At 46.7% G+C, this 27,453-nt stretch overlaps 1 protein-coding gene across 3 annotated transcripts in view; it reads left to right on the top strand.

Moving 5' to 3' along the window:
- The window catches only part of CCDC57 (coiled-coil domain containing 57), a 289,296-nt gene that overhangs the window by 250,229 nt on the left and 11,614 nt on the right, over nucleotides 1–27,453 (top strand). For all 3 annotated transcript variants that reach the window (XM_063961241.1, XM_063961240.1, XM_063961242.1), the window contains exon 19: nucleotides 5,933–6,134. In XM_063961241.1, coding sequence (XP_063817311.1) covers nucleotides 5,933–6,134 — 202 coding nt within the window. The remainder of the gene's footprint in view (nucleotides 1–5,932; nucleotides 6,135–27,453) is intronic.

Here is a 27,453-nt window from a genome sequence, read left to right as displayed (position 1 = left end):
CGGAGGAGAAAGCCAGGGAGTTATCCGAACTAGTCAGAAAGCTCCTAAAACCAGGCCAAGTCTCAGTGCATCAATGCACAAGGGTTCTGGGAAAGATGGTGGCTTCTTACGAAGCAATCCCATTCGGCAGATTCCACGCAAGAACCTTCCAGTGGGATCTGCTAGACAAATGGTCCGGGTCGCATCTTCAGATGCATCAGCGGATAATCTTGTCTCCAAGGACAAGAGTGTCTCTCCTGTGGTGGTTGCAGAGTGCTCATCTTCTAGAGGGCCGCAGATTCGGCATTCAGGACTGGGTCCTGGTGACCACGGATGCCAGCCTGAGAGGCTGGGGAGCAGTCACACAGGGAAGAAATTTCCAGGGCTTGTGGTCAAGCCTGGAGACATCACTTCACATAAATATCCTGGAGCTAAGAGCCATCTACAATGCTCTAAGCCTAGCAAGACCTCTGCTTCAAGGTCAGCCGGTGCTGATCCAGTCGGACAACATCACGGCAGTCGCCCACGTAAATAGATAGGGCGGCACAAGAAGCAGGAGGGCAATGACAGAAGTTGCAAGGATTCTTCGCTGGGCAGAAAATCATGTGATAGCACAGTCAGCAGTGTTCATTCCGGGAGTGGACAACTGGGAAGCAGACTTCCTCAGCAGACACGACTTCCACCCGGGGGAGTGGGGACTTCACCCAGAAGTCTTCCACATGATTGTGAACCGTTGGGAAAAACCAAAGGTGGACATGATGGCGTCCCGCCTCAACAAAAAACTAGACAGGTATTGCGCCAGGTCAAGGGACCCTCAGGCAATAGCTGTGGACGCTCTGGTAACACCGTGGGTGTACCAGTCAGTGTATGTGTTCCCTCCTCTGCCTCTCATACCCAAGGTACTGAGAATCATAAGAAGGAAAGGAGTAAGGACTATACTCGTGGCTCCGGATTGGCCAAGACGGACTTGGTACCCGGAACTTCAAGAGATGCTCACAGAGGACCCGTGGCTTCTACCTCTAAGAAAGGACCTGCTCCAGCAGGGACCCTGTCTGTTCCAAGACTTACCGCGGCTGCGTTTGACGGCATGGCGGTTGAACGCCGGATCCTGAAGGAAAAAGGCATTCCGGATGAAGTCATCCCTACCCTGATCAAAGCCAGGAAGGATGTAACCGTACAACATTATCACCGTATTTGGCGTAAATATGTTGCGTGGTGCGAGGCCAGGAAGGCCCCTACAGAGGAATTTCAACTGGGTCGTTTCCTGCATCTCCTGCAAACAGGACTGTCTATGGGCCTAAAATTAGGGTCCATTAAGGTTCAAATTTCGGCCCTGTCGATTTTCTTCCAAAAAGAACTGGCTTCAGTTCCTGAAGTACAGACGTTTGTCAAGGAGGTACTGCATATACAACCTCCTTTTGTGCCTCCAGTGGCACCTTGGGATCTCAATGTAGTTTTGGGGTTCCTAAAATCACATTGGTTTGAACCACTCTCCACTGTGGACTTAAAATATCTCACATGGAAAGTGGTAATGCTGTTAGCCCTGGCTTCAGCCTGGCGTGTCTCAGAATTGGCGGCTTTATCCTATAAAAGCCCTTACCTAATTTTTCATACGGACAGGGCAGAATTGAGGACTCGTCCTCAATTTCTCCCTAAGGTGGTTTCAGCATTTCACTTGAACCAGCCTATTGTGGTACCTGCGGCTACTAGGAACTTGGAGGACTCCAAGTTGCTGGACGTAGTCAGGGCCCTGAAAATATATGTTTCCAGGACGGCTGGAGTCAGAAAATCTGACTCGCTGTTTATCCTGTATGCACCCAACAAGCTGGGTGCTCCTGCTTCTAAGCAGTCTATTGCTCGCTGGATTTGTAGTACAATTCAGCTTGCACATTCTGTGGCAGGCATGCTACAGCCAAAATCTGTAAAGGCCCATTCCACAAGGAAGGTGGGCTCATCTTGGGCGGCTGTTATTGTTACAAAAATCGGGTTATTATTGTTGTGAGCCATCTTTTCAGAGGCTCCTCTGTTATCATGCTGTTAACTGGGTTCAGATCACTGGTTGTACGGTGTGATTGGTGTGGCTGGTATGAGTCTTACCCGGGATTCAATATCCTTCCTTATTGTGTACGCTCGTCCGGGCACAGTATCCTAACTGAGGCTTGGAGGAGGGTCATAGGGGGAGGAGCCAGTGCACACCAGGTAGTCCTAAAGCTTTTACTTTTGTGCCCAGTCTCCTGCGGAGCCGCTATTCCCCATGGTCCTTAGGGAGTTCCCAGCATCCACTACGGACTACGAGAAATAGAATTATCGGTAAGTAAATTCTTATTTTTGAATCTAAAATCCTTGAACCCTTACCTAAAGGTTTTCAAGTTCAAGATGGTATTCTTGCTAGCAGTGATTGCGGGCCTGGAAGAACAGGAATTCATGGTCTCCCTGGATATCAAAGATGCCTATCTCCATATTTCAATTTGGCCACCTCATCAGGCTTACCTGAGGTTTGCCCTACTGAACGATCACTACCAGTTCCAGGCTCTACCCTTCGGCCTGTCCACAGCTCCGAGGGTGTTCACGAAGGTAATGGCGGAGATGATGTTCCAGCTCCGGGTCCAGGGGATCAATGGTTGTCCCTTACCTGGACGTTCTCCTGATAAAAGCAAGATCCAGGGAGCTTTTATTGCTCCATATCGACCGCACTATCCAACTTCTGTCACACCATGGGTGGATTCTCAATTTACAGAAGTCCCACCTGGAGCCAACTCAGCGGCTCCTGTTCCTGGGGATGTTGCTGGATACTGTGGCCCAGAAAGTGTTCCTCCCTGGGACAAAGTGAGAACATTTCAGGAGATGGTCTGCATGGTTCTCCGACCTGCTCGAATATCCGTCCATCTTTGCATAAGGTTGTTGGGGAAATGGTAGCCTCATACGAGGCAATCCAATATGGAAGGTTCCATGCCAGAACATTTCAATTGTATCTCCTGAGCAAGTGGTCTGGATCATGTCTTCAGATGCACCGGATAATACGGTTGTCAACTCAGACCAGGATTTCCCCCCTGTGGTGTCTGCAGTCCTCCAACCTACTGGAAGGCCGGAGTGATTGGATCCTCCTCACAACAGATGCGAGTCTCAGAGGATGGGCAGCTGTCACCCAAGGGGCTCCGTTCCAGGGCAGGTGGTCAGCCCACGAAGCCCTCCTTCCGATCAACAATCTGGGACTTAGGGCGATCTACAATGCTCTGATTCAGGCCTCTCCTTTACTCAGGGATCACGCGACCGAAGTAGTCGGACAACGCCACGGCAGTGGCGTACATCAGTCGACAAGGAGGGACAAAGAGCAGGGCCTGCATGTGAGAGGTGTCAAGGATACTCCTCTGGGCAGAAAGAAATGCAAGAGCAATGTCCGCTATCTTCATTCCAGGAGTAGACAACTGGGAAGCGGACTTCCTGAGTCGTCATGATCTCCACCGGGGAGATTGGGGGCCTCACCATCAGGTGTTTCAGCAGATCATTGACCGGTGGGGCTGTCCACAAATAGACATGACGACTTCTCGACTCAACAAGAAGCTTCATTGGTATTGCTCATGAACCAGGGACCCTCAGACCAGGGCTGTAGATGCACTGACGTCGCCTTGGCCTAACTGGCTGGTCTACCTGTTTCCTCTGATTCCATTGCTCCCAAGGGTGCTCAAGCGAATCAGGAATCAAGGAGTTCAATTCTGATTGCCCCGGATTGTCCCTTGAGGGCTTGGTACGTGGATCTTCTGGGCATGTCCCTCGAAGACCCTTGGCCTCTACCACTGAGGAGAGATCTTCTTCAGCAGGGACTATTCGTCTACCCAGGCTTAACGGCGGCTTCGTTTGACGGCATGGAAGTTGAGTGGAACATCCTAGCTCACAAGAGCCTTTCCAAAAAGGTTATTGCTACCATGGTTCAGGCCAGAAAACCTGTGACTTCAAAACACTATCATCATATCTGGAGGAGATATGTCTCTTGGTACGAGGACTGCACGTATCCGCCTGCGGAGTTCCACTTGGGAAGTTTCCTACGTTAGCTGCAGGCTGGTGTGGATAATGGCTTACGTCTGGGTTCCATCAGGTCCAGATTTCAGCTCTCTCCATCTTCTTCCAGAAGAAATTGGCAGTGTTGCCAGAAGTTCAGACTTTCTTGCAAGGGGTAATTCACATACAACCTCCTTTTGTGCCGCCCACGGCATCCTGGGATTTGAATGTAGTGTTGGAATTTCTACAATCCTACTGGTTTGAACCTCTGATGACGGTAGAAGACAAGTACCTCACGTGGAAGACCGTGATGTTATTGGCCCTGGCTTCTGCTAGGCATGTCTCAGAATTGGGGGCCTTATCGTGTAAAAGTCCCTACCTGGTCTTTTACAAGGACAGAGCGGAGCTCAGGACTAGGCAGCAGTTCCTGCCGAAGGTCGTCTCTGCGTTCCACTTGAATCAACCTATTGTGGTTCCGTCAAGTTCTGGCACTTCTGCTCCTTCAGAGGCATTGGATGCTGTGCGAGCCTTGAAGATCTATGTCAAGAGAACAGCTCGGATCAGAAAGACTGATTCCTTGTTCGTTCTATATGATGCACAGAAAAAGGGTTGCCCTTCTTCTACGCAGTCCATTGCTCGTTGGTTTAGGTTTACTATCCAACAGGCCTATGTGTCGGCAGCCTTGCCCGTTCCACAGTCTCTGAAAGCCCACTCTACAAGATCGGTGGGGTCTTCCTGGGCGGCTGCCGTGGAGTCTCGGCCTTGCAACTATGCCGAGCTGTTACCTGGTTGGGGAAGAACACCTTTGTGGAGTTTTACAGGTTTGATACCCTGGTCAAAGAGGATCCCCAGTTTGGGCAGGCGGTGCTGCAGACGTCTCTGCACATTCCATCCCGTTCTGGAAGCTTTGGGACATCCCCATCCTACTAGATTCCCCCAATATCCCTTATGGATGCTAGAGAAAATAGGATTTTAATTACCTACCGGTAAATCCTTTTCTCGTAGTCCATAAGGGATATTGGGCGCCCGCCTCAGTGTGTTGACTTTTCTGAAGGTTGTCTCTTATATGGTTACCTGTTCAGTTGTTGCTGTTTTGTTACTGGCCGTTGCTGGTTGTTTTATGTTAGTGGTGTGCTGGTGTGTAAATCTCACCACTCTTTGTTCTTATGTTCCTTCTCTCAAGTATGTCCTTTCTCCTTCGGGCACTGTTTTACCTATAACTGCCTGTGGGAGGGGACACAGAGGGGAGGAGCCAGCACACCCAGCTGAAGAAATTTAAAGTGCACTGGCTCCTTTGGACCCCATCTATACCCCATCGTACTAGATCCTTCCAATATCCTTTATGGACTACGAGAAGAGGATTTACCGGTAGGTAATTAAAATCCTATTTTCAAAAATCTAAAAAAACTTTTTTTATATTGTCATTATGGGGTATTGTGTGTAGAATTTTGATGAGAAAAAATTAATTTATTCCATTTTGGAATAAGGCTGTGACATTGCAAAATGTGGAAAAAGTGAAGCGCTGTGAATACTTTCCGGATGCACTGTATGTTTACTGTTTATACACTAGTTCTTTAAAGTAGACTAAAAAAACATTGATATTGAAGAAGTATTCCTGCTTATTAGAAAACAGAACATGGTTTGTAGAGGAACCTTTTCATCACTTTCTGTGTATATAAATAATAGCTGGTACAGAACCTTGGAATAATGGCAATTTGTGTTTTAATGATTAAGTCCTAGTGATTGACCCAGCCAGTGTTCACCATGTAACGGTGGGAGAAGAGAGATAAAAGGTCTTGTAATCTGCCACTTAACCTTATAGAATTGGGATGCGGTCAGCATTCCGGCAGATCCTACTTGGATAATTACATGATAAGAAATAATAGTCTTTTCATAAGTTCTTATTTATTGACTTTCGTTGCTTCAGTCTAAAACTACTACTTCTAATATCCTGTAGTCTTCTGCCTCCGATAATTCAAAACCTATACGGAAAGAGAACATATCACCTTCACCACGTGGCCACCACATGAAGGGTGCTCAGCCCGTTCATTCTCCGGCTTCCTGGAAAGAGGGTGACACATCGCTGCGGGACGTTTGGAAAATATTGGATATGGGATCAAGCCCTTCACTGATCAGCTCTGAGGAAAGCAATCATCGTGGTAAGAATGGCACCTAGTTATGTATTTTGTTCTATTCAGTAAGAGAATTAATTTCACCGATATATTCCTCAGTGTGTGTCCTGATGCACATATAATACAGACTCATACTGCACCACCTACTTCATTCCTGAACGTACAGATCTGTCCTATATTGGGCATTTCCTCAAATATATCTCAAAGCGATATTTTCCAAGTTAGTGTAAGGTTAGTGCAAAGCAGCTCCTTATCCGTACTGTATACATGCATTGTCTCATTACACCCATGAAGGTGTGGGGTGTTTATGCTATTCAGAAGACTTTAGAGCAGGCATTCCCAACCTTGGCCCTCAAGGCACACTAATCGGTTATAGTGATATTTGAACCGAACTACAAGAAAGAAAGGCGCCTCCCTGAACCTATGTTGAAAATGCTGCCTGCCGCTCCCAGAGGATTAGGGTATTAGCAGTCCCTAAGCAAGTGAAAAACCAAAACTAGACAAGAGCGCAGGCAGACTCCACTGAAATATCACAATTTTAATATACACAGTGATCACATAATAAAGTATACATAATTAATACTAATTAGAGCCAATAAAAATCAATAAAATTCAATAAAAATCCGCACTAAAATTTCATATAATTCCACACAATTTAGTGCACTGATAACCTGATATGATGATAATGTATGGATTAATATGTCCTGAAAGTTGGCAGCTGATGTTTAGATGTTGAAAGTCTGGATATTATCCATATAGCAGACTGATATTTGAAAATGCTTTGTTCAGGTTAAAGTCAGATGAATACAAAACAAGTGCACTGTTGATTATAGATTAGACCTCTATTATCCCAAGTCGACACCGCACCAGTTCTGCTCTGTTTAGTGTAGCAGCATAATGTGGTGATATCGCTTACCACTTCCTCTGTGTATATAGAACACTGACAGGTGCTCGGGTGCCGCTAGCTCCGGCGGCTGAGTCCGATGCTCTCTCCTTACTGCAGCGTATCAGACCAGTGGTCGCTCGCCGCTTCTACGGATCATCTGGCGGTACTGTATTTATCCAGAATGCCGCTGATCCGAGGTGATGAGCTGGCAGCCACGGTCCCCGTATGGCAAAAGGGACCAGTGCAGGTGGCTTTGCTCGGGCAGATTTAACCCGACAGTGGAGTAGAGCTGGAACGGGTGAAAAGCCGTAAGAGGTTAGGTGGTCAGATGAAAAGTGGTCGGATCCTGAAACAGCGCTGACGCGTTTCTCGACCGGCACAGTCTGGTCGTTTCCTCAGAGGGTTATCATGATCCCATCCTACTGGTTCCTCACATTTAAAGGACTCCTGGGATGGTCATTATTACAGGCACCTGGAAAGCACCTGTTTGGCTCATTAATAGACGTGGGTGCAGGCGGAGTCATAATCAGCTCCACAGACAAACAAACATATCTATACATACTCATTCCTAACTGAATAAATAAGCAATTAAATAGAATACCATAAAGTAAAAATTTACTTATAATTATTATTCTGATATAGTTCTTTAATATACTTTTTCTTATTGGCAGAGCGGGAGACAGCAGTATAACACTCTTAGTACAATTATTATGACAAATCCATATTCATAAATTAGATTAAACATACATATAATGGATAAATCAATACAACTGAGACAGTCACTAGTCAAATATATTCTTATCAATGCAATATGAATTTTCCAGTAATAGATCAGACATATTTATATTAATATTTATAATATTATAGGACTCTTCTAAGCCCTATATCTATAGGGGAAATATTCCCACTCGAATTTATCTGACCATAAAATATCGCACCTTATAGGGCACAAATACAAAGGAATCCATATGCACTCCATATAGATAAAAATAGAAAAATTAGAATGCACATAGAAAAAATATATACATTCCTATTTGTTACATCTAGACAATTGGATAGGTAAATACAGATAACATTACCTTAATGGTACAGAAATTGATAGGGGGAAAAAATTTGATAGGGGAAAAAAATTGAAAATCTATCCTCTTCCTCTCCCCTTTTATAGGAAAAAAGGGGGAAAAAATGTATTTATACTGAATCGGGGGAATGGACGAACCCACCCCAAAAGGGCAGAGAGATATATTTAAACTCAACCTGCCAAAATGGGGTGGGTAAATCGTCCACTCCCCCGATACCCACAAAGGGACAAACAAAAAAACCAAGTACAGAAATATAGAGGGCAATTCTTGGGGATAACTATACTTTACCCCATAATTGGGGACAAAACCTTCCCCCACCACTCACATTGCCTATCAAAATTAATGTAGAAGGAGAGGTTAATTAGATAGCATTGAGTTCCACCGTGTCGTTAAGACCATGTGGACTCAATGTGTGTAATTGAAAAATCCAGAATGCTTCGCGCATGCAAAGTTTTCTATATCTATCGCCTCCCCTCATGGTTACTTTTACGTGTTCTACTGCTCTAATGGTCAAACCATTAACAGCACCCTTCTGACACCAAGAAACATGACTGGACAGACTATGGGTTTTAATATTCTTTGTGATATTCCTCTTATGTTCCATAAACCTTTCATGGAGGGGGCGGATAGTGCGGCCAACATACTGTATGCCGCACTTGCATTGAATGACATATATCACAAAGTTGGTCCTACAGTTCATAAAACCTTTTATCTCAAACTCTTCTGATCTACTAAAGGATTTGATCTTTGTACACTTATTTTCTGCAAAAAGACAGGTTACACATCTGTCCTTACCACATTTAAAGAATCCATTAGGTTTAGGTGGTAATCTCAAAATGTTTTCTCCCATTTCTTTAGATTTTCTTTTAAATAAACTTGGTGCTAGTTTTTGCTTCAATGAATCAGCTTTTCTAAACACCACCAGATTTTTTCCGGTTAATGTTGTCTCTAAAAGTTTATCTGATTTCAGAATGGCAGAATTTTTAGTGATAATTCTTTTGATATCCTTTGCAGCTGTATTGTACTGCGTAATAAACGCTATTTGTCTATCATTAGGTTCTTGTTTCTTAACTGCCGAATGGACCAATGTATTCCTAGATTTAAATTGGGTCTCTATGAGGGCTTTATCCAAAATCTGTGCAGGATATCCCTGCCTTCTAAATGCATTATACATACTCTCTACTTGATTCTTAAAGGCCTCCTCAGTGGAACAGTTCTGTCGTAACCGTTGGAACTGTCCTTTAGGTATATTTAGTTTCCATGGTTTATAGTGACTGCTAGTGAAGTGTAGGTAATTGTTACAATCCACATCTTTGATGTATGTGGAAGTAACTAGTCTACCATCCTGAATAGTGACAGTGATATCAAGAAAATTGATAGATACTTTACTAAAAGTGTTAGTGAATTTTAAACCAATTGTGTTTGAATTAAGAAGACCAGTAAGATGTGAAAAAGGTGAAACATCCTCATCCCAAATAAAAAACAAATCGTCTATGTATCTGCCATAGAGGACCAGGCCCGCACCGAGACCCCCACCCCAGATGAGGCGCTCTTCAAAGCACCCCAAAAAAAGGTTGGCAAAGCTCGGCGCGAATCTGGTCCCCATGGCAGTACCCTTGATTTGTGAATAAAACTGTGAATCAAATGAAAAATAATTGTGTTCCAAAATAAACCTCATAGCTGACAAAATAAAAGTGCGAAGAGAAACATTAACCTCTGTGTCATAATATAGATAATGATTAACCGCCAAAAGACCCAGATCATATGCTATATTAGTGTAGAGGGATTCCACATCGTATGTCAAAAGTATGTAGGAATCCTTCCAAAGTATATCCTCCAGTTTTTGAAGGAAATGTGTCGTATCCCTAATGTAAGAAGGCAGGGCCTGAACATATTTTTGTAGGTGTGCATCTATATATGCAGATAGATTAGATATTTTTTCTATGTGCATTCTAATTTTTCTATTTTTATCTATATGGAGTGCATATGGATTCCTTTGTATTTGTGCCCTATAAGGTGCGATATTTTATGGTCAGATAAATTCGAGTGGGAATATTTCCCCTATAGATATAGGGCTTAGAAGAGTCCTATAATATTATAAATATTAATATAAATATGTCTGATCTATTACTGGAACATTCATATTGCATTGATAAGAATATATTTGACTAGTGACTGTCTCAGTTGTATTGATTTATCCATTATATGTATGTTTAATCTAATTTATGAATATGGATTTGTCATAATAATTGTACTAAGAGTGTTATACTGCTGTCTCCCGCTCTGCCAATAAGAAAAAGTATATTAGAGAACTATATCAGAATAATAATTATAAGTAAATTTTTACTTTATGGTATTCTATTTAATTGCTTATTTATTCAGTTAGGAATGAGTATGTATAGATATGTTTGTTTGTCTGTGGAGCTGATTATGACTCCGCCTGCACACACGTCTATTAATGAGCCAAACAGGTGCTTTCCAGGTGCCTGTAATAATGACCATCCCAGGAGTCCTTTAAATGTGAGGAACCAGTAGGATGGGATCATGATAACCCTCTGAGGAAACGACCAGACTGTGCCGGTCGAGAAACGCGTCAGGGCTGTTTCAGGATCCGACCACTTTTCATCTGACCACCTAACCTCTTGCGGCTTTTCACCCGTTCCAGCTCTACTCCACTGTCGGGTTAAATCTGCCCGAGCAAAGCCACCTGCACTGGTCCCTTTTGCCATACGGGGACCGTGGCTGCCAGCTCATCACCTCGGATCAGCGGCATTCTGGATAAATACAGTACCGCCAGATGATCCGTAGAAGCGGCGAGCGACCACTGGTCTGATACGCTGCAGTAAGGAGAGAGCATCGGACTCAGCCGCCGGAGCTAGCGGCACCCGAGCACCTGTCAGTGTTCTATATACACAGAGGAAGTGGTAAGCGATATCACCACATTATGCTGCTACACTAAACAGAGCAGAACTGGTGCGGTGTCGACTTGGGGTAATAGAGGTCTAATCTATAATCAACAGTGCACTTGTTTTGTATTCATCTGACTTTAACCTGAACAAAGCATTTTCAAATATCAGTCTGCTATATGGATAATATCCAGACTTTCAACATCTAAACATCAGCTGCCAACTTTCAGGACATATTAATCCATACATTATCATCATATCAGGTTATCAGTGCACTAAATTGTGTGGAATTATATGAAATTTTAGTGCGGATTTTTATTGAATTTTATTGATTTTTATTGGCTCTAATTAGTATTAATTATGTATACTTTATTATGTGATCACTGTGTATATTAAAATTGTGATATTTCAGTGGAGTCTGCCTGCGCTCTTGTCTAGTTTTGGTTATAGTGATAGCCAGGCTCCAGCACAGATGGTTAAATCAAAATAACTGAGATACTACTTAAGACACCTGCTCTCATGCATGGATATTACTAAAACCTGGACTGTATATTGTGCCTTGAGAACTGAGGTTGGGAGTGCCTGCTATAGAGTGCAAGCTTTGACGTAGAGATTCATCAATGGGAAATAGCCGTAATGCATTGGATGCTGCACCTGAAATGAGCCTTTAACAGTTTCTGTTGGAGATTGGGCATATTTTAATTCTGTCCTGATTTTGAATGGCACACTGCGTGAAAGGTGGGGAATAAACCTTGGTACAAGTAAATTATGTCTTAAAATGATCAGTTTTAACCCTGTATATTTACTACACTATGAGGTATTATGATTCGGGGGTGTTGCTAACGACAACCGGTAAAGGTAATTGAAAACAACAAGAAAAAGAAAAGACGCTGTCATAAGGTAGTGCCACCTTATGACAACTTATTTTCTTTTTCTCTAACGTCCTAGTGGATGCTGGGGACTCCGTAAGGACCATGGGGATAGACGGGCTCCGCAGGAGACATGGGCACTTTAAGAAAGAATTTAGGTTCTGGTGTGCACTGGCTCCTCCCTCTATGCCCCTCCTCCAGACCTCAGTTTGATACTGTGCCCAGACGAGCTGGGTGCTTTTCAGTGAGCTCTCCTGAGTTTGCTGAGAGAAAGTATTTTGTTAGGTTTTTTATTTTCAGGGAGATCTGCTGGCAACAGACTCCCTGCATCGAGGGACTGAGGGGAGAGAAGCAGCCCTACTCTCTGAAGCTAGGTCCTGCTTCTTAGGCTACTGGACACCATTAGCTCCAGAGGGATCGGTACGCAGGATCTCACCCTCGCCGTCCGGTCCCAGAGCCGCGCCGCCGTCCCCCTCGCAGAGCCGAAAGACAGAAGCCGGGTGAGTATGAGAAGCAAAGAAGACTTCACAGGCGGCAGAAGACTTCATGATCTTCACTGAGGTAACGCACAGCACTGCAGCTGTGCGCCATTGCTCCCACACACCTCACATACTCCGGTCACTGTAAGGGTGCAGGGCGCAGGGGGGGCCGCCCTGGGCAGCAATATAAACCTCTTATTTGGCAAAAGGAGCATATATACAGCTGGACACTGTATATATGCAGGAGCCCCCGCCAATTTTACACTTTTAGCGGGACAGAAGCCCGCCGTCCAGGGGGCGGGGCTTCTCCCTCAGCACTCACCAGTGCCATGTTTTTTCTCCACAGCACCGCTGAGAGGAAGCTCCCCGGTCTCTCCCCTGCTTATACCACGGTAGAAGAGAGGGTTTTAAAGAAGAGGGGGGGCACATAGTTCGGCGCAGATAATAACAGCGCTACTGGGTAAACATTAAATTGCTGTGTTTTTTCCTGGGGCATATAGCGCTGGGGTGTGTGCTGGCATACTCTCTCTCTGTCTCTCCAAAGGGCCTTGTGGGGGAATTATCTTCAGATGAGCATTCCCTGAGTGTGTGGTGTGTCGGTACGTGTGTGTCGACATGTCTGAGGTAAAAGGCTCCCCTAAGGAGGAGATGGAGCAAATGTGTGTGTGAGTGGTGTCTCCGTCGACAACGCCGACACCTGTTTGGATATGTGAAATTAAGTGCTAAGGTAAATTTATTGCACAAAAGATTAGAGAACAGACAGGGAATCTACCCATGTCTGTCCCTACTGTATGTCGCAGAGACCTTCAGAGTCTCACAACGCTCACTATCCAAAATAATAGACACTGATATCGACACGGAGTCTGACTCCAGTGTCGACTACGATAATGCAAAGTTACAGCCAAAACGGCAGGAAAGTATTCAATATATGATTATTGTGATAAAAGATGTTTTGCATATCACTGATGACTCATCTGTCCCTGACACGAGGGTACACATGTTTAAGGAGAAGAAAGCTGAGGTAAATTTCCCTCCTCTCATGAAGAAAAAGAGCTGGAATCTCCAGACAAGAAGCTGCAGCTTCCCACAAAGAATTCTCAGGGAGTATCCTTTCCCTACTAGGGCCAGGATACAATGGGAATCTTCCCCTAGGGTGGACAAAGCTTGTCACGTTTACCCAAAAAGTAGCGCTGACTTAACAGCTATCCTCAGGGATCCTGCAGATAGCATGCAGTAAAAGTACTTTGAAGTCCATTTACACACATTCTGGTACACTACTCAGACCGGCGATTGTGTCGGCATGGGTTTATAGCGCTGTAGCAGCGTGGACAGATACCTTATCAGCAGAGATTGAGACCCTAGTATGTGTGTGTATATATATATATATATATATATATATATATATATATATAAAACATGCCCAAAGAGACATTAGTCTACTGGGTTCTAGAGTCAACGCTATGTCGATTTCTGCTAGACGTGTCCTGTGGAACATGCAATGGACAGGTGATGCCGACTAAAAGAGGCATATGGAAGGTTTACCTTACAAGGCTGAGGAATTGTGTGGAGAAGGGCTCTCGGACCTGGTCTCCGCAGCTATAGCTGGTAATTCTGATCTTTTGCCTTATATTCCCGCACAGCCTAAGAAAGCACAACATTATCAAATGCAGTCCTTTCGATCACAAAGAAACAAGAAAGTCCGAGGTGCGTCCTTTCTTGCCAGAGGCAGGGGCAGAGGAAAGAAGCTGCACAACACAGCTAGTTCCCAGGAACAGAAGTCCTCCCCGGCCTCTACAAAATCCACCGCATGACGCTGGGGCTCCACAGCGGAGCTAGGCCCGGTGGGGGCACGTCTTCGAAATTTCAGACACAAGTGGGTTCACTCCCAGGTGGATCCCTGGGCAATAGAAATTGTGTCTCAGGGATACAAGCTGGAATTCGAAGAGATGCCCCCTCACCGATACCTCAAATCGGCCCTACCAGCTTCCCCCCACGAGAGGGAAATAGTGTTAACTGCAATTCACAAATTGTATCTTCAACAGGTGGTGGTCAAGGTTCCCCTCCTTCAACAGGGAAGCGGTTATTATTCGACCATGTTTGTAGTCCCGAAACCGGACGGTTCGGTCAGACCCATATTGAATTTAAAATCCCTGAACATATACCTGAAAAGGTTCAAGTTCAAGATGGAATCGCTGAGAGCGGTCATCGCAAGCCTGGAAGGGGGGGATTTTATGGTGTCTCTGGACATAAAGGATGCATACCTTCATGTCCCCATTTATCCACCTCATCAGGCGTACCTCAGATTTGTGGTACAGGATTGTCATTACCAATTTCAGACGTTGCCGTTTGGTCTCTCCACGGCACCGAGAATATTTACCAAGGTAATGGCGGAAATGATGGTACTCCTGCGGAAGCAAGGGGTCACAATTATCCCATACTTGGATGATCTCCTCATAAAAGCGAGATCAAGAGAGCAGTTGCTGAACAGCGTATCACTTTCTCTGGAAGTGTTATGGCAACACGACTGGATTCTAAATATTCCAAAGTCGCAGTTGGTTCCTACGACTCGTCTGCCTTTCCTGGGCATAATTCTGGACACAGACCAGAAAAGGGTTTATCTCCCAATAGATAAAGCTCAGGAACTCATGACCCTGGTCAGGAACTTATTAAAACCAAAACAGGTGTCAGTGCATCACTGCACTCGAGTCCTGGGAAAGATGGTGGCATCATACGAGGCCATTCCCTTCGGCAGGTTCCATGCGAGGACCTTTCAATGGGACTTACTGGACAAGTGGTCTGGATCACATCTTCAGATGCATCGGTTAATCACCCTATCCCCCAGGGCCAGGGTGTCGCTCCTGTGGTGGCTGCAGAGTGCTCACCTTCTCGAGGGCCGCAGATTCGGCATTCAGGACTGGGTCCTGGTGACCACGGACGCAAGCCTCCGAGGTTGGGGAGCAGTCACACAGGGAAGAAATTCCCAAGGTCTGTGGTCAAGTCAAGAGACTTGCCTTCACATCAACATCCTGGAACTAAGGGCCGTATACAACGCCCTGCGTCAAGCGGAGAACTTGCTTCGCGACCAACCGGTTCTGATTCAGTCAGACAACCTCACCGCAGTGGATCATGTAAACCGACAAGGCGGCACAAGGAGCTGAGTGGCGATGGCGGAAGCCACCAGAATTCTTCGCTGGGCGGAGAATCACATAAGCGCACTGTCAGCAGTGTTCATCCCGGGTGTGGACAACTGGGAAGCAGACTTCCTCAGCAGACACGACCTCGAAGTCTTCGCACAGATTACAAGTCGGTGGGAACTGCCACAGGTGGACATGATGGAATCCAGCCTCAACAAAAAGCTACAGAGGTATTGCGCCAGGTCAAGAGACCCTCAGGCAGTACCTGTGGACGCCCTGGTGACACCGTGGGTGTTCCAGTCGGTCTATGTATTTCCTCCTCTTCCTCTCATACCCAAGGTGCTGAGGATAATAAGAAAAAGAGGAGTGAGAACAATCCTCATTGTTCCAGATTGGCCACGAAGGACTTGGTATCCAGATCTGCAAGAAATGCTCACAGAGGACCCGTGGCCTCTTCCTCTAAGACAGGACCTGTTGCAACAGGGGCCCTGTCTGTTCCAAGACTTACCGCGGCTGCGTTTGACGGCATGGCGGTTGAACACCGGATCCTAGCAGAGAAGAGCATTCCGGATGAGGTCATTCCTACGCTGATAAAGGCTAGGAAGGACGTGACAGCTAAACATTATCACCGTATATGGCGAAAATATGTTTCTTGGTGTGAGGCCAGGAATGCTCCTATGGAGGAATTCCAGCTGGGCCGTTTCCTTCACTTCCTACAGTCCGGAGTGAATTTGGGCCTAAAATTGGGCTCCATTAAGGTCCAGATTTCGGCCCTATCCATTTTCTTTCAAAAGGAGTTGGCTTCTCTACCAGAAGTTCAGACGTTTGTAAAGGGAGTGCTGCATATTCAGCCTCCTTTTGTGCCTCCAGTGGCACCTTGGGATCTTAACGTGGTGTTAAGTTTCCTGAAATCCCACTGGTTTGAACCACTTAAAACGGTGGAGTTGAAATATCTCACATGGAAGGTGGTCATGCTATTAGCCTTGGCTTCGGCTAGGCGTGTGTCAGAGTTGGCGGCTTGTCACATAAAAGCCCCCTATCTGGTTTTCTATATGGATAGAGCAGAATTGCGGACCCGTCCACAATTTCTGCCGAAAGTGGTTTCATCTTTTCATATGAACCAACCTATTGTGGTGCCTGTGGCTACTCGTGACTTGGAGGATTCCGAGTTGCTTGATGTGGTAAGGGCTTTGAAGGTTTATGTAGCCAGAACGGCTAGGGTCAGGAAAACAGAGTCGTTGTTTATCCTGTATGCATCCAACAAGCTTGGTGCTCCTGCTTCAAAGCAAACTATTGCTCGCTGGATCTGTAACACGATTCAGCAGGCTCATTCTGCGGCTGGATTGCCGCTGCCAAAATCAGTTAAGGCCCATTCTGGGCTCTTCTTGGGCGGCTGCCCGAGGGGTCTCGGCATTACAACTTTGCCGAGCGGCTACTTGGTCAGGTTCAAACACTTTTGCAAAGTTCTACAAGTTTGATACCCTGGCTGAGGAGGACCTTGTGTTTGCTCAATCGGTGCTGCAGAGTCATCCGCACTCTCCTGCCCGTTTGGGAGCTTTGGTATAATCCCCATGGTCCTTACGGAGTCCCCAGCATCCACTAGGACGTTAGAGAAAATAAGATTTTACTTACCGGTAATTCTATTTCTCGTAGTCCGTAGAGGATGCTGGGCGCCCGTCCCAAGTGCGGACGACTTCTGCAATACTTGTATATAGTTATTGCTTCAATAAGGGTTAAGTTATGGTTGCATCAGGGTTGACCTGATGCTCTGTTATTTGTCATACTGTTAACTGGTTGTTATAAACTCATGTTATACGGTGTGATTGGTGTGGCTGGTATGAATCTTGCCCTGGATTACCAAAATCCTTTCCTTGTACTGTCAGCTCCTCTGGGCACAGTTTCTCTAACTGAGGTCTGGAGGAGGGGCATAGAGGGAGGAGCCAGTGCACACCAGAACCTAAATTCTTTCTTAAAGTGCCCATGTCTCCTGCGGAGCCCGTCTATCCCCATGGTCCTTATGGAGTCCCCAGCATCCACTACGGACTACGAGAAATAGATTTACCGGTAAGTAAAATCTTATTTTCTTGGTGTTTGCAATTTGAATGACACAAGGCAAGTCTGTATTACCCGCTAAAAGAGTCTTAAAAAAAAAATCTGTACTTTTTTCATAATTTTCAAGCCAGAGCAGGGAAATAAGGGTATTCCTTACTGTGCACAGCGACAAGAGCCATTTCCACACCACAAAAGCACCTTGTCTATGCATAGTATATCAGAGCTGGTAATGACACAGTTTGCCCCTCCCTTTGCTTTTCTAGGTGCACTTTATCTTATGTAGAAAATATAAAAAAGTTTCAAACACAACTGTTAAATGTAATAATGAGGCTCAGTACCTCCTCGTTCTTATGATTAATTTAAGCCAAAAGCAAGACTAAACCAAGGAGTATTATAAGAGATACACTAAAACGTGTTGCTCAGTATTATGTGTAGTGTAAAGCGGTAGAGGTTGGACCTTGATGTAGTGATTACACTTTTGCACAGTGCCTCTCTCCAGATATTCCCGCCTCCTGACAAACCCAGGTGCATTTCTACTCTGTGGAAGTATCACCCAAGAGCAGATAGTAGACACACACCTTGATATGCACTGGTGGAGGACATCTTGGTATTAACCAAGGTCATTTCTCATCCAATGCGCTTTATAAATGAGGTCTATTGTAGATTTGGGGGGGGATATAATATTTCTCCTGTAGGGTCCACGGGTTACCCACAGGATCAACATCGAGATATGAGGTAGCGACAGCGGATTGGCACCAACGATCAAAGCTTTCAGCCTCCCAGAATGCAATGGGCTAGTCCCCTATATCCCCGCCTCCTGGCTGAGGAAATTCAGTTTTTTGTTTGGTGCGACAGGAGCCAGACTATGGTCAAATGGGCTGCTGGTTTAGCAGCCATAAGCTTTTTATTATTTTATTTATATAGTCTTACTCTTTTTTTTTTTGAGTGATCTTTCTGAAAAGCGTCTTATACGTACCTTAGAAAGAGTCGCTCCAGCAACTCCCCGAGTCGCGACAACGTTTACCCACGTGTACAGTGCTGTTTCAGCATCTGTGGCATCTGTGTAGGATGTACTAGCAAGTCCAGCAGACGTTACCAGGCGGTGGCTGGATCATGGGGAGAATGTGCGGCACCATTTCCGCTTAGCAGGGGAAACGCATAATACGGCCGCTCTGTTTCGGGATGGAAACTACCGAACAGTCGCTGACACGGCTGCTGCCTCGGGTGCACAAGCGCTAGGCCTCAGGGATCATAGGCTCCAGGGGTATGAGGCCGCGATTCCTGGGGTTGATTTTATTTGTGGGGAGTAAGACGCTCCCCCTGTTGCCCCTCCCCCCGGTTCATGACCAGTTTACTCCAAGTTTCCCGCCATGAACTGGTTTCCCGCTTCCATCTGAGACGCTGTGTATCTAAAAGTACCCAGTCGCACCATAGGCGGCTGTATGACAGGTGCGTCGGTGTTCACTTGGGCGTCTGTGTTCACTGTGGGTTCACGGGACGGTTGTGTATACTAATAGCGTCTAGATCCACTCAGCATTCACTAACGTTTTGATCGATCCTGGAAGCGGGGTGAATTCTCCCCGTATCCCACTTTCCTGAGCTGGGTGATACAGCACTATGGGGGTCATTCCGACCCGTTCGCACGCAGCGGTTCTTCACTGCGGCGTGAACGGGTCTGGAATGCGCATGCATGACTTTGCAGCCGGGCAACGACGCTTACAGAGAAGAAAGCGGTCGCAGCGTCAACCGCAAGAAGATTGACAGCGGAGAGGCGTTCAGTAACGAGGTGCAGCGCAGCGGTAGCGCTGCGCTCCATGCTCCCACACACATCGCCAACGGCACTCGCAGGGTGCAGGGCGCTGGGGGGGAGCGCCCTGGGCAGCAGTTACTGAGGTCACCCAGACTGGCTAAAGGCATATTCGGTGCCCGGGCACCGTATATAATACCCCCGCCAGTATAAATTATCAAATTTGAGCGGATCTGAAGCGCGCCGGGAAGGGGCGGGGCTTATCCGCACAGCTCACCAGCTCCATTTTCTTCTCTCCACAGCCGCTGCAGAGATGCTGGCCCGGGACCTCCATGCTCCTCACAAGTAAAAGGGAGCAAAACGGGGGGGGGGGGGGGGGCACAGATAAATTGGTGCTTTTCTGATTATTTCAGCGCTACTGATATATATTATACTTGTGTAGTATATGGGCGCTGGGGTGTGGGCTGGCACACTCCCTCTGTGTTTCTCTCTCCAGGCTTCCCTGTAGGCTGTCCCCTTTATTGGCCAGTGTGAGTGTGGGGGTGTCGGTACTACGTGTCGGCATGTCTGAGGCTGAGTGTTCCTCCCCGGAGGAGGTTACTGGGGGCGCAGAAAAGGGGCTGGAGATGGCTCTGTCGGCACAGCCGACTGCTGATTGGGTTACTATGTTAAGTACACTTAATGCTAATGTGGCTTTATTGTCTTAAGAGGCTTGATAAATCTGATGCTCAGACTCAAACAAAGAGAAAATCCATGGAAGATGCTTTGGCTCAGGTGCAGACCCCCTCAGGGTCACAAAAACGTTCATTTAACCAGATGGTAGATACAGATGCTGACACGGACTCGGATTCTGATGTCGACTTTAATGAGGCTACTTTACACCCAAGGGTTGTTAAGAGTATTCAGTACATGATTGTGGCTATTAAAGATGTTTTACATATCTCTGACGAACCTACTGTTCATGAAACAAGGGTTTGCCTCTTTAAAGGGAAAAACCCTGAGGTGAAGTTTCCCCCCTCTCATGAAATAAATGCTCTTTGTGAAAAAGCTTGGGAGTCGCCGGACAAGAGGTGGCAGATTCCCAAGAGAATTTTTATGGCGTATCCTTTCCCCTCTGATGACAGGGAAAAATGGGAGTCGTCTCCAAATGTCGACAAGGCTCTATCCCGTTTGTCCAAGAAGGTGGTGCTTCCGTCCCTTGACACAGCTGCTCTCAAGGATCCGGCGGATCGCAAGCTGGAGACGTCTTTGAAGGCCATTTTCGTTAATACTGGTACATTGCTCAGACCTGCTGTGGCGTTGGTATGGGTGAGTAGTGCTATTGCTAAATGGGCTGATAATTTAGCTTCTGATATGGATACCCTTGATAAAGATAATATTCTTTTGACTCTTGGTTATATCAAGGACGCTGCAGATTACCTAAAGGATGTGGCGAAGGATGTTGGCCTCTTGGGATCAAGAGCCAATGCCATGGCGGTCTCGGCCAGGAGGGCGCTGTGCAGAGCCGGCCCTAACCAATATGATGCCCTAGGCAAGATTTTGGCTGGTGCCCCCTAGCACCACCGCTGGTTCTGCCTCTGACCTTGTACCTCTTTCCCAGCACCATCACCCCTCACCCATAGCAGTCCTTGTACCCCCTATATTTTAAATAGGAACAGTTCACACATTTGACGCACAGCCCAAAAAGGGGCATCTTCTTGCTGGGAAGGGGCATGGCCACACAATAGTAACCCCAATTCCAATTACGCCACACAGTGCTGCAATTTTATTCACATTTTACCTTGCGATAGTGTCCATAATTCATATTACATCCCACAGTAGTATCACTTTACCTTATAAACGTTACTCCTCACAGTAGAGCCCCTTATTCACATTACATCACACTGAATTGCTCCTTATTCACATTACACCACACCTTATTGCTCTTTATTCACATTAGACGACACAGTAGTGCCCTTTCAATATGCAACGCCACATAGTAGAGCACCTTATACACATAATGCCATACATTAGTAATGCATTTATACACAATTCCACACAGTAATGCCCCTTACACATATGAGACACATTAATGTCCTTATAAACATAATGCACCTTACACATTATGACAACCTTTATTAATGCCCTTTTACACATTATACTGAACAGTCTGAAGTGGCTAAGTGCCCATGGATCCAAGTGTCTAGTTCCCTTCGTGGAGAGGACCTTTGCTGTGCGGTGCGCGATGACGTCAACGCGCACCGCACATCATTACAGTAAAGGTCCTCTCCACGAAGGGAAACTAGACGCGTAGCGTCTAGTTTCCCTTCACAGCGGGCAGCGGCACGGGGGGCACAGCAGCAGCGGATTTTGCCATGGTGCGGCGCCCCGGGCAAAAGTCCTGCTTGCCCGTGGCAAGATCCGCTACTGCATGGGGTATAGACAGGTCCACTTGGATCCATGGGGACTATAGAAGTTTGCTAATGTGTGCTGGCTCCTCCCTCTATGCCCCTCCTACCAGACTCAGTTTAGAAAATGTGCCCAAAGGAGCCGGTCACATATCTGGAAGCTCCTGAAGAGTTTTCTGCATTTAATTTCAAAGTTTGTTATTTTCAGACAGGAGTGAATGGCACCAGCCTGCCTGCTTCGTGGGCACTTAGACACATAAAGCCAGTATAAAGAAGAGCGGGAAGACCGCGTGCCATTGAAGGGAGCAGGGATTCACTATGAGCGGATCCAGCAGCTCACAGGCGCCATTTTGCCCTACTGCAGCTACACAGATGCTGACTACAGGGACGCACTACTCCTCTGGAGAGCCTCCAGATGACATCAGCGGTACCAGTGGGTCATAGTAGGGTGGAGCAATACACTAGTGTACTAAGTCCCTAATCTAGGTTCTTAGTCTGCGACCCAGCTAAGCTTGGCTTTAGCGATAAGGGCGCCGTGTGCTGGTTCTATCCTCTCTCTGTGTCTCATTAAAAGGGCTCTTTGTGGGTTAATTGTGCATTTAACCTTTTCCTGTGTATGTGCTGTCACTGCTGCAGTATGTCAGGCAAAGAGTGTGTTTCATGTAAGGCACAGTGTTCCTCTTCTCCAGGGGGTTCACTAGCGTGTACTCAGTGTAGTATCCCTTCTCAGGCTAGTGGGGCGGAGCCAGCATGGCTGGACTCCATTAGGGGGATGATTTCCACCATCTCTACTAAATTATCTTGTAATGAGAAAGAGACACTGTACTTAAGACAGTCTATGGCTGAGTTATGCAAAAGGACTCAGTACTCAGACCAGCGTCTCAGTCCTCTACCATTTGTCCACAACAACGTACTTTGGCCCATATACTGCATTCTGACACTGATAATGAAGGGTCAGAAATGGAGGAAGGTGAGGTGGACATAGAGGTGTGGGGTGGACATAGAGGTAGGGGAGGGAACTCTGTCGCAGGGTGTTGAGGCTCTCATAGATTCTATCAGAGAAGTCCTAAATATCCCTGATAAGGTGACAGAGGAGTGTGAGGAATCTTCAGCCACTTTTCCCGTATCAAAGGAACTAAATACCCTGTTTGAAGAACCGTGGGTTAATCCAGATAAGAAATTTCAAATTCCTAGGCGGTTATTATCATCTTTTCCTTTTCCTCCTGAGGATAGGAAAGAGTGGGAGAATCCACTGATAGTGGATACATCAGTATCCCGACTCTCATGTAAAATAGTATTACCTGTTCCTGGGGCAGCCTCCCTAAAGGATACAGCTGATCGTAAGATTGAGACTACACTCAAATCTTTGTATAGAGCTGCAGGGGTGGCCCAGAGACCCACTATAGCATGTGGGTGGATTACTTGAGCCATTGCTAAATGGTCTGGTAATTTAATTGTGGGGTTAGACACCTTACCTCAAGAGGAATTTGTTTTATTCCTGCAGCACATACAAGACTCTGCAAACTTTAAGGTGGAAGCCACTAAAAGAGATAGGTTTGCTTAATGCACGCACTACAGCTATGGCAGTGTCGGCACACAGGGGATTATGGCTGCATCAGTGGACTGCTGACGCGGACTCCAAAAAAGGTATGCAAGGCCTGCCTTTCACAGGTGGGTCATTATTTGGCAACAAACTCGACAAGTGGATCTCACAAGCTACTGCGGGTAAGTCCACTTATCTACCTTCTGCAGCTCCGCCAGCTAGGAGGGCCTACTCAGGACACAATTTACAGTCCTTTCGGACTGCCAAGTTTAGGGGCAGGAACAGAGGTTCTTCTACTGCCGCCAGAGGTGCTAGAAGTAAGCCACGCAAACCAGCATCTGCTGGTTCACAGGAACAGCTCAGGCTCTGCCTCCTCAAAACCTTCTGCATAACGGCGGACCGCGATGACTGGAAGACAGGCAGGTGGGAGCCCGGCTAAAATTCTTCAGTCTCACCTGGTCAAGATCTTGCCAGGATCCCTGGGTCATAGACCTTATATCCCAGGGCTATAGGCTGGAGTTCCAGGATCTCCCACCTCACAGATTCTTCAAATCAGGCTTACTAGTATTACAAGAAGCAAGAGTAACCTTACAAGGGGATCAGTACTAAATCCTGCTGGACGGGATCCCGGCAGTCGAAATACCGACGCCAGAATCCCGACCACACAATCCCGACAGGGGTGGTGAGCGGAACACAGCCCCTTGCGGGCTCGCTGCGGGCACGGTGCCTCGCTACGCTCGGCACACTAATTTATTCTCCCTCTATGGGTGTTGTGTACACCCACGGAGGGAGAATGTCGGGATTCCGGCATCGGGATTTCGACCGCCGGGATTCCGTCCGGCGGGATCTTGACCGCATCCCCTTACAAGAAGCCATTCAAAAACTGTACCAGTCCCAGGTCATTGTTCCAGTTCCACCTCATCTACAAAACAAGGGATACTATTCCAGCTTGTTTGTAGTTCCGAGACCGGACAGTTCGGTAAGACCGATTCTGAGTCTCAAATCATTGAACTCATACTTGCGAGGGTTCAAGTTCAAGATGGAGTCTCTGAGAGCGGTGATCTCAGGTCTGGAAGAGGGGGAATTCATGGCATTTCTGGATGTCAAGGATGCGTGCCTTCACATTCCGATTTGGCCGCCTCATCAGGATTATCTACGGTTTGCACTGCAGGACTGTCACTACCAGTTTCAGGCCCTGCCATTTGGTCTCTCCACGGCACTTAGGGTGTTCACCAAAGTGATGGTAGAGATGATGATGTTACTCCGCAGACAGGGGGTAGACGTAATTCCTTACCTGGACGATCTCTGTGTCCAGGGAGCAGTTGTTGGAGAACATTTGTCTCACGACCAGATTACTCCTGGATCATGGGTGGATTTTGAACCTACCAAAATCTCACCTAGAACCAACGCAGAAGCTTCATTTCCTGGGAATGATAATGGACACAGAGTCTCAGAGAGTGTTCCTTCCCTTGGAAAAGGCAATGGTGATCCAGTCGATGGTTCGGGCTGTCTTGATGCCGACCCGAATCTCAGTACATCTGTGCATCCGCCTACTGAGGAAAATGGTGGCTTCTTACGAAGCAATTCAGTACGGAAGGTTTCATGCGAGGACCTTCAAGCTGGATCTGTTGGACAAATGGTCCAGATCGCATCTTCACATGCATCAGAGGATTAGTCTGTCGCAAAAGCCAGAATATCCTTCCTGTGGTGGCTACGAACTTCTCACCTAGTGGAGGGTTGAAGGTTCGGGATTCTGCTAACCACAGACACAAGCCTCAAAGGTTGGGGTGCAGTTTCAAGGAAGATGGTCAAGTCAGGAAATCGTTCTTCCAATAAACATCCTGTAACTCAGGGCTATCTACAGTGCCCTTCTGCAGGCCTCATCTCTTCAGAATCAGGCCATTCAAGTTCAGTCGGACAACGTGACAGCGGTGTCTTACATCAACCGACAGGGCGGAACGAAAAGCAGGGCTGCAATGTCAGAGGTGTCAAGAATTCTCCTCTGGGCGGAAAAATACGCCGTGGCATTGTCGGTGATCTTCATTCCGGGAGTAGACAACTGGGAAGCAGACTTCCTCAGCAGATACGACCTGCACCCGGGGAAATGGGGCCTCCACCCGGAGGTGTTCCAGTTTCTGACACGTTGGTGGGGTTATAGATCGACATTATGGCCTCTCGACTCAACAAGAAGCTCAAGCGATATTGTTCCAGGTCGAGGGATCCACAATCTGTATCGGTCGACGCCTTGACAACTCCATGGGCCTACCAGCTGGTGTACTTGTTTCCTCCCATTCCTCTGATCCCAAGAACAAATAAGGAAAGAGTTCAAGCAATTGTCATTGCTTCGGACTGGCCATGAAGGGCCTGACATGCGGATCTTCTCGAGATGCTAATCAAAGAGCCATGGCCTCTACCTCTTTGAGAGGATCTTCTGCAACAGGGCCCATTCGTCTATCAAGACTTACCACGGCTACGTTTGACGGCATGGAAGTTGAACGGCTGATTCTAGCCAGGAGAGGGATTCCTGACAAGGTTATCCCGACTAAGATCCAATCCAGGAAGGGGGTAACGTCAAAACATTACCATCGTATCTGGAAGAAATATGTGTCTTGGTGTGCGAGCAGACAATATTCTACGGTGGAATTTCATCTGGGACGTTTCCTGCTTTTTCTGCAGTCGGGAGTTGATGTTGGCCTACGCCTAGGCTCCATAAAAGTTCAGATTTCAGCCTTGTCTATTTTCTTTCAGAAACAATTGGCTTCTCTCCCTGAGGTCTAGACGTTCTTGAAAGGTGTTCTTCATATCCAACCTCCCTTTGTGCATCCCACGGCACCTTGGGATCTCAATTTGGTTCTGAAATTCCTCCAATCGGACTGGTTTGAACCGTTACAGGAGGTAGACGTAAAATATCTTACGTGGAAGACTGTCACGCTATTGGCCTTGGCTTTAGCAAGACGCGTATCGGAGCTGGGGGCGTTGTCTCACAAGAGCCCCTACCTGATTTTCCATGAGGACAGAGCTGAACTCAGGACTCGTCAACAATTCCTTCCTAAGGTGGTGTCAGCGTTTCATTTCAACCAGCCAATTGTGGTTCCGGTTATTACTGACACCTCTGCTACATCAAAGTTTTTGGACATTGTAAGGGCTTTGAAGGTATATGTAAAGCGAACTGCTCATCACAGAAAATCGCTGTTCATTCAGTGATGCCAATAAAATTGGGTGTCCTGCTTCAAAGCAGTCTATTGCACGCTGGATCAGGTTCACTATCCAGCATGCTTATTCCACGGCAGGTTTGCCGATTCCAAAATCTGTACTGGCACATTCTACTAGGTCGGTGGGTTCCTCTTGGGCGGCTACCCGGGGGGGGGGTTTGGCATTACAGCTCTGCCGAGCAGCTACTTGGTCGGGTTTGAACACGTTTGCCAAGTTTTACAAGTTCGATACCTTGGCCTCTGAGGACCTTCAGTTTGGTCAGTCAGTTCTGCAGGAACCTCAGCACTCTCCTACCCAGTTTGGGAGCTTTGGTACTTCCCCATGGTACTGAATTGGATTCCCAGTATCCCCTAGGACGTAAGAGAAAATAGGATTTTAATTACCTACCGGTAAATCCTTTTCTCATAGTCCGTTGGGGATACTGGGCGCCCACCCAGTGCTTCGTTCTTCCTGCAAGGTTACTTGTTTAAGTGCTGTTTTTGGTTCAGCTGTTGCTGTCCTTGTTTTCAAGTTTGGTTAGCATGGCTTTCCTCTTGTTCTGGTTGTGCTGGTTCGTAATCTCACCACTTTCCTTCTCTATTTCTTTCTCTCAAAGTATGTCCGTCTCCTCGGGCACAGTTTCCTAGACTGAGTCTGGTAGGAGGGGCATAGAGGGAGGAGCCAGCACACTTTATCAAACTTCTATAGTGCCCATGGCTCCAAGTGGACCCGTCTATATCCCATGGTACTAAATTGGATTCCCAGTATCCCCTATGGACTACGAGAAAAGGGTTTTCCGGTAGGTAATTAAAATCCTATTTTTGGAGTCAGAAGCAGACTCCAAGAAAGTGAAGTTTCCTTCTACACACAAATCCAAACCTAGATTTCCAGCTTTTCTGACTTTTCGGACTCAAAGAAAAGCAAAAGGAAAGGGTAACTAAAAAGCATTGGGCTACCAGAGGGCCGGCTTCCAAGTCAGAAGATAAGCCATCAGTTTAATGGTGTGGGCCTCCACCTGGAGGACCCCAGGGTGGAAGGCCGAATTCTCAGTTTGCACAGATCTGGCAACAGT

This window comes from Pseudophryne corroboree, chromosome 3 (assembly GCF_028390025.1).
Source record: "Pseudophryne corroboree isolate aPseCor3 chromosome 3, aPseCor3.hap2, whole genome shotgun sequence".
NCBI lineage: Eukaryota > Metazoa > Chordata > Amphibia > Anura > Myobatrachidae > Pseudophryne > Pseudophryne corroboree.
Note: the sequence above shows the minus strand (reverse complement) of the source record. Positions and strands in the feature narration are given on the sequence as shown.